The sequence below is a fragment of the Apteryx mantelli genome, chromosome 7 (assembly GCF_036417845.1).
Source record: "Apteryx mantelli isolate bAptMan1 chromosome 7, bAptMan1.hap1, whole genome shotgun sequence".
Lineage (NCBI taxonomy): Eukaryota > Metazoa > Chordata > Aves > Apterygiformes > Apterygidae > Apteryx > Apteryx mantelli.
The window spans coordinates 42104076-42116459 of record NC_089984.1 but is presented as its reverse complement, the minus strand read 5'-3'; the positions used below and the strand labels follow the sequence as shown (position 1 = coordinate 42116459).

The 12384-nt window shown below is 43.9% G+C and overlaps 1 protein-coding gene across 1 annotated transcript in view; it reads left to right on the top strand.

Moving 5' to 3' along the window:
• C7H10orf90 (chromosome 7 C10orf90 homolog) overlaps window positions 1-8739 on the top strand; it is a 62446-nt gene extending 53707 nt beyond the window's left edge. The window contains exons 7-9 of the mRNA XM_067299628.1: window positions 5960-6023; window positions 7705-7804; window positions 8669-8739. Of these exons, the coding sequence (XP_067155729.1) occupies window positions 5960-6023; window positions 7705-7804; window positions 8669-8707 (203 nt within the window). The 3' untranslated portion in view covers window positions 8708-8739. The remainder of the gene's footprint in view (window positions 1-5959; window positions 6024-7704; window positions 7805-8668) is intronic.
• Window positions 8740-12384: the final 3645 nt, after the last annotated feature.

The following is a 12384-nucleotide window of genomic DNA, read 5'->3' as shown; positions in this document are numbered from 1 at the left end:
GGGGCCGATAAGTGAGGTTTCCCTGCGAGAGACAACGTGCTGTGCCGATGGTCGCTGCTGGCAGTGATTTAGCTGAGGTTCAATTTCTATTTTAAAAGAAAGAAGGCAGGAAGGAAAATCCTTTTGCTTTCCCGGACACCTGTAAGTCGGTGCACGGTGGTTGCTCGCGGCGGAAGGAGGGCGTTTGCAAGGAAGCCGAGCGCGGCCGCCGCGTCCTCGGCCACAAGCGCCTTCCCGGCGGAGCAGGTGCAGGCGTTCGCTCCCGGGCTCCCTGCGCGGCAGGAACCCTGGCAGGACGTCGCTGCCGCCCGGAGACGTCTGCTCAGCCATGCCGAAACTCCTGCGTTTCCTTGGGGCGGCTTCTCTGCAGGCTCTCGGAGCAGCTGGAGCGCTGAAGCCCCTCTCGCCCCTCCGGCTGCCGCGGGAAGGTGAAGCTTTCGAATAAAAACCTAGAATATGGGGTGATTTTAAAGACTGCGTCAGCCTCAGCAGCTCTTAGCGCCTCCAAGATGACGCTGTCGCTGTTGACTACTTTGCGCTGTTGTTTTGGAGAATGCCAACTTCAGCTGCCAAATCTGTGTGATTTCTGCCGGTTTTGTGCAGCCCGCCTCACCTCCGATATGCAATTAGTTTTTACTAACTAGCGAGCGCTAAGTAAGCGCAGGTAAACAAATGCACAAAACCTGAGGTAACTGGAAAGAGGCAATAAAATTGCTGCAGCGGCTCAGCCGAGCAGGTTAATTTATTTGGGGTCGGAGCGCTGGGGCTCAGCGCCAGCCCCAACAAGCCCCCCGGGGCCAGGCCGCCCAGGGCGGTAGCTGGTAGCCCAGAAACTTTGGTTCCCAAACTCATCTGCCTTAACACAGCCGTGTGTCATTTTCTATTTTGTACGATCTTAATATTTTTAACATGACAGAAGCAGTCGCAGCTGATATTTAGCCATAACTTCAGTTAATATTGTAAATCTTAGCTCTCTGATAAAGCACAGCTGTTTAGGCTGCAGTTCAGAGGAGGGTACGAGCCTGTTTAAATTGCTCTTGGTCCTGGCAATTGGTATATTAAGACTTCTCCGGGCGGATGCTATTGTGCAGGAGGATTAGTATCATTAATGAGTCCCGCAGCACAGGGGCTCTTCAGCGTTTTATTTAGAGTGCTGCTATTTCGCTTGCTCTCCCCCAAATAAGCACGTTGCACGCGCTGCACTGACGACTTGGGGCTTTTATTTCGGTGTCAGTCAGGAAAAAAAAAAGACCCTTAGAGATTTTCTGTGCCTGAGATCATTCTATCAGACTCAAGAGTGTTTATTGATAGTATGAAATTATTAGATCACACAATTTTCAAATGTTTTGTCAGTGTTGTTACAACCTTACAGTTACTCATACAAAAAAGAAATAATTGGCATCTACAGCATTTCCATATAAATACCGACATCTGTGCAGCTTCCGTTTACCTTCTCATCTTCCAAAAAGAAGAAAAGTTGTTTACCATTTTTAATCGTAATTCATGAACGGGATTTCAGAAAATGCTGAAAGTAATCTTCGAAAAATGAAAATGTTTATCCAGCAGCAGATTTTATCATCACAAGAGCACTTTGAAGGCAGACAACCTCCAGCTCTCGTACTAGCCTTTGTGCTGTGTAATGCGTACTGTTAAATTTCTAGAGTGCTAATTAGTCCAAGATAGACTACTCTGCTGTTGACTGTGTCGAACAAATTAGAGATCCCACTGTGACGAACTGAATAGAAACAATGTTCAAATAACTGGATTTAAATCTCGGAAACCGTAATGTAATTACTTCAGTGACAGGACTGCCAGCTGTTTATAGGCCTTTAAATCCTCATAATGAACAGCCTTGTGATCTTAGTGTACACAAGCGCTTCCCGAGGTTTAAAAAAATTTCACAAGCACATATTTTTCTTCATACCCTCCATTTTCCTTTCCTTTTGGGAGAGTGGTGGGTCACTGCCAATGGCAATATGAGGAATCAAGGTTGCCAGACAACCCCTGAGGAGGTGCCTACTAAGTTTCTCCGGATTTGTCCAGTAGTGTCCCAAATCCTGTATCCTTAATAATATTTTGGAAACAAGTGCATACCTCCTCAGTCATGCTTCTAAACCTTTCCAGAAAGCCTCATTGTAACTGCAGAGGCCTGGAGGGCAAGAACTGCTGTTTGTTTGCTTGCCTTTGTAAGGAGGTGGTTTCTGGAGAAGCTCTCCATTAGCGGGGTTGTTATTTGGATTGTAGATTTAATGGGGCGAGTAGAAGTCAGCAATCAGAGAATCTGCAAAAAGTACGCATCCAGCAGATAATCCTGGAGCCATTTACGTGCATCCTCTTGGTCTTCAGTTGTCGGTGGCTGATGGGATGTTTGCAGCCACCTGCCCTTCTCTGCCTGTGCGCTACTTCCGTCGCGCCGCTTCCCAGGTTTCTTCTGCTAGTCAATATTCATTGCTAGCAATAGTGCCAGTGATCTCGTTGGCACCCAGCCATGTGCTTAAGGCTGGCAGTTATGAATACAGATTAAGTCGCAGTCAGGTAATTGAATTAGGAAGTGGTATGACCTATTTTTATGCTATTATTATTAATCACGTTGATGCAAGCAGCGCCTAGAATTCAGCTGAACGCGGCACCATGTTGCAAGGCGCCGGCGGCACACGACGCCGTCCCTCAGGAGCCCGCTGCCGAGCTAGTTACGGTGGTAGAAGAGGCGGAGTCCACCGCTCAAGGAAGGTGTCGATAAATGGGAAAATCTAAATGAAGATTTTTTTCTGGGACAATGACGACAGTGTTGAAACCACCTGCCCTGTAATGGGTGACTCAAGAAGCTCAGGCAGTTTGCTTATGAAGAGGAAAATGAAGGGGTGACGAAGTAGCCATGGGGAAACCTCAATCTTGATGATGGAGTTTTTAATCCGGGAGAAAAAGGTCTGACTTCATCCATGATTAGAATTGAAACTGAACAAATCAGGATTAAGACTCAGGTGCAAGTTTTACCAAAGATGCGGGTAACCTTTTGATGAGTTTACTAAGATCGGTTGTACCTTTTCATTAAGGACTATTTCTTGAACAAATTGTCAGCTTTTCAAGACTATATGCTGTAGTCAAACAACAATGACTCAGGATGGCCAGGTGAGATGCTAATTATGTTTTTTTTCTGAAATTAAAGTCCATGAATGGCAAGGTCTCATTTGGATAGCAGGGACTGAAATCACCCATGTCACTCCTTGAATGAATTTGACATGGAAAAGTCTTTGTCATCTTGTAAATTTTACAGGTTTTATACAGTAACTGATGTTCTCCATTGTTAAAACTGCACTTGGAAATACGTTTACTGCTCAGTGTTAAACCTATGATTTGGTTATGAATGAATGTGACCTTTATTATTATTTATTATTATTTATTTTATAGGATTTTATTTTCTCATTTACAACAATTTTTATTTATTTTTAAAAATAATTTCAGAATCCTCATCTTAAAATCCCTGAGGGATTTTACTTGTATGTGCTGCTTTTTTTTTTTTCCTCATTCACAGTGACTTGAGAGTTAGCTGAGAGCTACTACACAAATGTTTGCCTATAACCGTTAGCCTTTTGACTCCACGCAGTTTCACAACGTGTATTTTTATAACCAAGGTAGCTTTCTTTTTTTCTTGGAGGAATTTTCTTTGAGGGTTTTTCCCAGAGTCTCCTTTTAATCCTGCGTTGCAAAGCCTCTGGCACGGCAACCCATCGCTCCAGGCAGATCCGCTGGCCAGGGCTGGTCTGATGCTCTTCAAGATGGTTTCTGGGGCGTCTGGAGAGGATTACGTTGGTGGAGCAGCGTGCGTACGCTCGCCCCAGCCCTGCTCTCGGCCCCTGCCGTAGTTCCCAGCGACGTGGCCACGGAGGCCAGCCTGTCACAGCGACCCGCGGGGAAAATATACTGATTAGCTTGCCACGCTGTTTACACGATAGGTCACAGGCCTGCAGATCCTCAGCTTCTTCCTTCATCGCTCACATGCTTCTGCGGTCGTTCAGAGGCTGGGGAAACGAGGAAATCCAACCTTTGGACTTCAGCCCTCCTCTCGTCTCCCTTTATTACATTTCTGCAAAGGGACCTTTACTTTTAAGGCAAGCACCAGCAAGCATGACTGCTTCTGGTCCCCCTTCCCAGCCAAGGGAAGCCCACTCTCCATGGAGCACTGAGCCCTCTCCAGAAATTAGTTGGTCTTTAGATGAGATCGACTGGGAGTCGAAGGCGTTTCCAAAGCCAGGAGAGCGGCTGCTGCGGTCCACGCAGCACATGCCCATGCCGGGACCCAAAGCAAAGCTCCTGGCGGCAGACTGGCCGCCCTGAGCACCGTGCTCCCGGAGTGGGGAACAGTGGGGAAATAGCTCCTGCCCGCTGCCTGCCGCGCTGAGGACCGTGCTTCTGTGCCACACACGCAAAAAAGGAGGGCTGCACTGGCTGAAGAGCATTAAGTGCCTCCTCTTTTGTTTCAGCACTGCAAAGCACCCAAAATGATGGCTTTCCGAGGTTTTCAGCCGCTGATCCCGTGTCATTCTCCGGGCTAGGGAACATGCCTGGTGGGAAGGGCCAGTGGCAGAAGCTCGCCTGAGCTCCTCTCATCCCCAGCTCTCCCATGAGGTTTGCAACCACGAGCTGCAAAGAGTTGCCCTGAGGCTGCTCGGAAATGCGCTGGGATCTGCGCTGCTCCCCAGCCCCAAATCCTCCGCCGCGTTGCTCTGGGTGAGAGGGACTAGCTGCTCCCATATGTCGCGGTGTTATTTGGACGGCAGTAGCATCCAAGCGTTTATTCCTCTTAAGTTAATGAACATGTAAATGAACATAAAAACACTAATAAATAAAAGGCAAATTATATTTTCCTAGTAAATTGAGCATGCTGCTTGTGTGCGCTGGAGATTTAATAAGGATGATTAAGTGTAGATAAACATTCAGTGGAGAAAAGTTACTCCTCAGGCAGAGAAGGGTTCCCATCTCCTCCTCCCCTTCTCAATTTTTATTTTGCAAGCTGTGCCAGAAACTGCTGCGTAGCTCCCTTTTATTTTTACGTAGCGATACAAGAGTGATCTTAAAAGCCATGTAGTCTTTTCCTGAGAAGCACAGTAATGGGAGCACAACTTTGCCTCTGGGTGTAGCCCCGCAAGCTGGTGAGGCTGTTCCGTTGCTAGGACGACTCCCATAAATAGCCCCGAAACATTTGTGTCCTAACCAGCAGGGAAGCAAACCCACAGGGGAAGATCTCTTTTTTGGGTAGTGGTCACTGGGTCTGCTCTGGGTTAATGCCTGGAAGGACAGTTCTGGAATTAATTATTATCTGTATTTATTCCTTTGCCTTGAATATTGTGTTTTTTCTCTTCAGTGAGACGGCAGAAAGAGGCCGATGTGCTGCCTGCTGTGATGTGTTATGTCTTCTAAACTTCCTAAATGGAAGGACTTAAAAATTTGTGCATCTGTTTCTCTTATATATATATATGTTCTACAAAGATGCTTGCAAATATCTGTGATTTTGGGCACCGCATGGCTGTCCTCCATGCTCCGGGGGCATCGGTCTGACCTGGCCAGGCGTGTGCCACACTCTGGTGTCCTCCTGTTCCAGGGCGTAAAGCTTCTCTTTCCTACGATTCGACCTCACAGCTCTAGTTACGAATGAAGGGCATACACAGCTGTACGTGACAGTGACAAAAGTTATATGCATTTAAAATAAATGAACCATATGATGAGGCTGGTTCAGTGGGTCTTACCGTCCTTCCCACGCTGAAGGGCAGCTTTGGTACCCAACGCAATGCCAGATGAAGTCATTAAATGCCTTTTCCATTGACCTGCAGGCATCTGGATCCTGCTTTAAACCGTCAAAAATTTAATCGGAAATATCCTATCATAACCAAACGGAACATGACAAAGAGAATTTCGGTAAACACAGATTCCTCCGATATTAACTGTGTTTTCCCTTTGCTAGATAACCTCTTCAAACCAAAGGAAAGATTCATTCCAGAGAAAGAGATGCATATGAGATCTAAAAGGTACAGACCACTTTGCTTTTGAGTTCACCGCGATTCACCGCCATTCCCTTTTTCATGCCCATACTTGCTTTTGCTGCCTCCTGTCCCGTCTGGGCTTGTTTCCCAGGCTTTGCCCCGGTGGAGCGGCCCCTGCACTGAAGCGGCCAGCCTGCAAGCAGAGTTGGCCTCTAGCAGGAGTGCAGTCTTGGGAGGCTTTTTTCATCTGTCTGAGGGGATTTATCCCTTATCTGGCAAAATTCTCTGCTAAATTCTGTGTTTTCAAATCTATTTATAAGTATATACTTTATTCAATAGAGACCTGTGTTCAACACTTTCAGGTATTGCCGCCCCTAATTTGTCAGTGGTTCCAGATCTGTATTACAGAAGTTCACTGGTTGCAACCCATCCTGTAAGGAATAGCCAGAAAGGCCATGCTCTTATGTTGTCAAACATTATTCAAGAGCTTTCAGGTGCTTGCTCTTAGTTTTCTGATGTTACTGCATCTGTTTTCAACAGACCCATATATTTTCATGTTAAGAGTAGTTTTCCTATATCAGCATTCAAAAGAGCAGGGAATCGCAGTAGAGCTGATTCTGTAGAGGAATATAGGCCAAGATTTTCAAAAGTTGACTTGCACATCGAAAAATTGTTACCCTTCGGGCACCCTTTTCTAGCAGCTTCAGAAAGCATGGGGTGCCCTTGGCATTGAAACTGGGTCCCTGAGACCAGTCCTTCATGTTAGACATTCAAAAACGTGAGCAGTACAGTCACTTTGTTTTTCCCCCATCCTGACTACGGCATATGACCCGGGAATTACAGCCAAATGTTAGAAACGGGGTGTCTGATCTGTAATCGTCTTGCACTTCATGCAGTCATTCACAACAGGGAAAAGTGCCAACGGCTGCCCTGCAGAGTTCACCCCGCTGTAAGAGGGGCCAAGATCTACCCCGGTTTTATTCCCCAAAATACCATCTCCCGCCTGAGCGCGAGCCGAAACCGGCTGCTGCAAGAACTCAGTATTGCAAAATGGTACAAGAAAAAAGCAGAACTAACAAACTTAGGTCAGCACACGTTGCGCTCCTGAGATCTGTGTGTGTGTACAAAGAACAGGGCTGCTGAGAAGGAAGGTGCCACTTTCTTTTCGAAGCAGTGGGAATTTTGTCATTGATTTCATTGCAAAAAGATCAGACCAAATATCACCTTTGTGAAGGCAACTGATATTATTTTTAGAATGGATAGATTATGTTCTTTTTGGTTAAAAAAATCCTAAGGCCAGTGAAAAAACGTTACTGTTCTACAGTTTTACAAAGTTGGTTTTGTAATATTTCATAGAAACACCTGAAAATAATAGCTTGGTATTAATTTTGTGGCATAAATGCAAAAAAGCGTGCAGGCCAGATTCTGGTTTATATTATGTTTCTATAAATTGAAACTAACCCCACTGAACTCACTTGAAGCTACTCCAGAATTATGCTGCTGTGATTTAGATAACCTGATGCCCTCTCATTCGTTACTTTTTAATCCAAAATTATCAGTGTTTTTCAACAAGTCAGATAATCATTAATTCTCATTCCATAAATCTAATTCAAATATTTACAGATGCCCACTAATGCAATTAATGGTATATATTTCCTATGAAAAATAAGTTATTTGTGAGTTTCAAAGGATGATGTGTGAAGTTAACTTTCTAAATTTATTCCAGGATTTATGATAATTTACCTGAAGTAAAAAAGAAACAAGAAGAAAAACAGAAACGGATAATCATCCAGAGTAACAGATTGCGTGTTGAGATCTTTAAAAAGGTAATGGTTTATTGTGAATGCAAGTAATAGATTTGTAATCCTTCCCTACTGCATTCAAATATGACCATCTGACCATCAGTCTCTAATTAAATCCATTTATCTATTTATCATCAATATTTATACAGTTCTTGTTCCCTGTTGATCCTTCCCAGCTCCCTCAGCAGCACTGTGAGATAGGGCAGAAACAACGGAGTAGGGTAAGAGGAAGGAAGCTTACATACTAAGAGCTTATGTCTCACTTAAGTCACTTTTGACTCCCTAAGAGTCTAAATCCCATTTGGGGAATCTAGGCCCAGGTGCTGTACTTGCTGAACAACCTCCTGGTAAAGGGTCGGAGCGTGTGGTCACGTCCCTGTGCTGGGAAAAGCCATTCCAGAGCAAATGCAATGTGCGAGGAGGTGCAAAGAGCGAGCAGGCGCCTGCGGTTGCTCCCGGGAGGAGGCTCTCGCGGTGGGATGGCAGCCGCGCACGCTGGGTGCACCAAAGCCCGTGTCGGGCTGCCTGGGCACGGCCGTGTCTTTCAGGTTTCTACGCTACCCACGCTGACCCAAAACTTTCCTAACCTGATCCGCTACTTTTTGTATTAGAATGGAAAACGTCTTCAGCGCTTCCCAAACTACCAAATTCTTGATTTTTCCCCAAGCCCCTACCTCTCCCTCAGAATACCCAGCAAAGCAGGAGAAGTCCTCCTGGAAGAAGGAACTTGGGAAAACTTGAGTGAATGGAGCCAGGAGATTTGAGGCTTGAGACCGCTAAGGCGATATCACCTATACTATCACTGAAGGTTTCTACAAGTTTATCCACCCCATGTATTTTAAATGGCTTAAGGGTTTTCATATTGTTTTTTTTTTTTTTGTTTCCTAGCAATTGCTGGACCAGCTCCTTCAAAGAAGCACAGAGTGAGAAAGGATTCTCTTGCTGATCATACTAATCGGATCTTGAATGCCTTTGACTGTTAGATAAGCCATAAAATTTACTGTTAACTTAATTACTCAGAGGTATTTTTCTTATCTTTGGCGCTTTATATAAAGAAAGATCATTTGTGTTTCAATTGAAATTTAAAAGTAACTTTCAAGTAATCAAAAACAGTCTAAAAGGGAACACAGCTGTTTCAGAGCATCAACTCATGGTCAGTTTACCCAGAGGAAATAATTTTAAGAATTTTTAATGCAAATACTGATTTACAGCGGTACTATTTATCTTAATCTTTTTAAAGTATACATCTCTTTAGCAATAGAACTGGCTTTATAAGACCTGGGAAACTTATTTCTCCAAAGTATTCTATTAATTGATTTCCTGTGAGTTAAATCCTTGAACTAAAGAAAAATGAACATCGTTATTTGTTATGTTTAGAAACTAGCCGAAATAGCATTACCACATAATCATGGCAGCAGCAGTTTCACATTAATACTTAACATACCAAAAGGGACCAATATTTTAGCTCTCTGAAGAACTCTATTCCTGTTTATATAGTGAATCTATGCAGCAAGTTTACCTGTTAAACAGCAATATTTAAAAAATTGGTTATAACATTTTTTCACATGTTTTTCATTTTAGTATGTATTTTACTCAACTTCTGTGATCATTAAGTATTTATAGGAATGGCATATTAAGAAGTGGTGCCAAGAAGTATGTTTGTATCAAAATTGCACAACTAAAACCATCTGTAATGTTTCCTCCAAAAATATTTAAATTTTATTTGTACATTTTGGAAGTAAAAACAACCAGCTTACAAACCAATGCAATTTATTTATGGAATAAAATATGAGTACAATATTGATCCAACTGCTACATTTTTATTTGATACTGTTAAATACAACACAATTATTTAAATTGTTGGAGAAGTCATGCCTTTGTATAAATAGAAGACTTCACTTTGCCACAAATCCTATGGTAGAAAATACTGCCCATAAAAATCATTGCAGTTGTTAACCTCTGTTGCAGGAACACTCAATGTGAGCCTGTTTGAACAAGATTGGAATTTGGCCTTTGATATCCATGCTTTATTTTTCTAATCTAGACTGAGATGTAAGGTCAGGTTTTCTGGAAGAGTAATGTTTGTGAGCAGAGCATTGGCCACTTAGGTAACCTCCGGCTGTGTGACCTGTGCTGGACACAAGGAGCCTGGCTGTATTTAGTGCTGTTATTGTCTCTGTTAGATTACTTCACTTCTTTGTGTTTCAGCTTCCCAGTTTGTAAAACGGGATTAATGATGTTAATATTTTCTCACAGAGAAGATAGAGATTTATTGAACAAACATATTGCATGCTAGATAGGTATTTCTAACTACTCGGCAATTGGTTCAATAGGTTTCAAGAGGACAACGTGTGAGGTAAGGTAATGCTGACCGTAAGAGGGAAAGTGCCAGGGCTCTTTCCCCCCAAAACTCTTTTTAACCAAGTAGGTAATGCTACACAGGGGACTCGAGTGAGGGCTGGACCACAGCTGGCTCCAAGCAGAAGAGCTTCTGAAAGGGACTGCAACATCTTCCCAGCGCAGCTGCTTGCTCGATCTGTTCTCTTTCGTGTTCATTGATCCCTCTTGTTGCAGAGGGAGGAGAGGGTATCTCACAGCATCCCTGGGAATACCACAGAGATGAGCTTATCCACTCTTGTACTCAGCACTAAACACCTCTGCAGTGCTGATGGCCAGAGGGAAGCCCCGCAGGAGTGAGACCCCCTTAGAAAGTGCCGCACTCAGGTCCGAAATGGAGAATGAGAGCAACAGGGATGGAGAGCACAGCATTGGTACGACATGGCTCAGCTTATTTTCTGCCATTTGGCACTCCTCTGCGAGTCGTGCCCGGGGCGGGCTCCTTCTCCACCAGCGTGGTTTCCTCCAGCTTCTGCTGCTGGCCATCACCGGCACCATGCTACCATGCTGCCTTGACACGTCCTCCCTTCACCTGACTCATGAACACCTCCACCTCCTGACATACTTAAAGTCAGTGCACTATTCACCAAATCTTTTGGCTTTGTAGAAGTCATATTTCCAAATATTTTTATTCTCCCTAAATGTGGTTTTCTAAATCTGAAGGACAAATATGTGGCAATTAGAAGTGAAAATCGTCTCATGAAAAGAAGCTTGGGAGTACACTTAGTGAGCAAAATGCCTAACACAAATCACTGTCTGGGAATGTTTTACATGATATGAGACCTTTGCTTTAAGAAAACAAAAATGTTCTCTGTTGCAAACCTAATTTGTCTTTCTGGGCCTCTGAAAAGAGGATGTCTGGTAATGCATCCAGCAAACAATTTGAACATTCATTTCAGCGCTACAATCAGGTCATTGTAATAGCAAATAGATGGTCCAGGAAAATGTTGCTTCAGAAAAATACAGGTTTAGCCCTCTACAGGTAGGTATCAATTTAGTAAAGCTTAAAATTTGGAACAAAATTGGCATAATTTCACTTTGAACTTGCAGGCATTTGAAAGTAAAGAGTACCTTTGCCATAGGATAGTAGTTTACACAGAAAACTCCCCAGCCTAAACTTGAAATAACCCCCAATTGTTAAATACTGGAATTTTTCTTCTCTGGATACTGTTCGGAGTACTGGTTTGCTACCTGTAGGCCCATGCCCCAGGTCTTCAGCAGGGACAGATCTGATACCTGATAAAACTACACAAGGATGAACATTTCTAGTAGTAGGCATTGCCATTTGTCCCTCAGCTCTGAAGGTCTGTTGTCTCTTTTCTCAGCACTAGCGTGCCCACAGAAAAACCTTTAATGATGGAGCATCGTTCTGCGGAAGAAGCGTTGATGGTTTCTGAGCTTTTTGCTGTGCCACCATCAACTGCAGTAAGATCTCAGTGGCTAAAAATACTGCAGCTGGCCTCTCCCATGGAGATGTTTGCCCCCTTTGACTTCAGTGACAAAAGCGCCTATATGTGTTGAGGGGTGAGTAGTTATCCATCCTGGAGCACTGACTGCCCACTTGTTCACGGTCAGGGTAGGTCAGTGCACACGGTTGTCCTACGAGGTTGTATTTCACCGCGTGATATGACATAAGCTCATGTAGTCTATTACCCAGGGTGCGTTTTGCTGACCTCTGCCATGGCAGGCTGAACGTCGCTGAAATGTCCCCATTCTCGTGCTCGTCCGCGGTCAGAACCAGGCAGTCGGGGATTTTGTAAGTCCCAACCCTGACTGTGGCACTTTCCAGTTTATGAACTTCTAAATAAAAGACAACCAGAAGCCAGCGGCACAGGCTGAAATGCAAGGAGGACACCTCAGCATAAAAATACAGAATAAATAAATGCCCCAAATCCTTATAAAGGGAGAGAAGGCAGTGCTGATTGATTGTTCTCTTGTGCCACAATACGTGTAGATTACAGCATATTTGATTCTGCTTTCTGAATGAAACTTGTTCACCAGCCTAATGAACTGGAAGTGTTTTTGGAGGTCATGATTTTCTCTCTAGCAGTGTCTGCTTAGCTATGACAAAACTGTTGAAGGAAGTGTGCCCTGTGAAAACACACTTGCTCTGTGTTGAGAATAAAACATATCCTATCTTTTAAGTCAGGCATCTTTTCCTAGTTCTCCTTGGCTCTTTACCAAAGCTGTAGGAGGCAGAATTACTT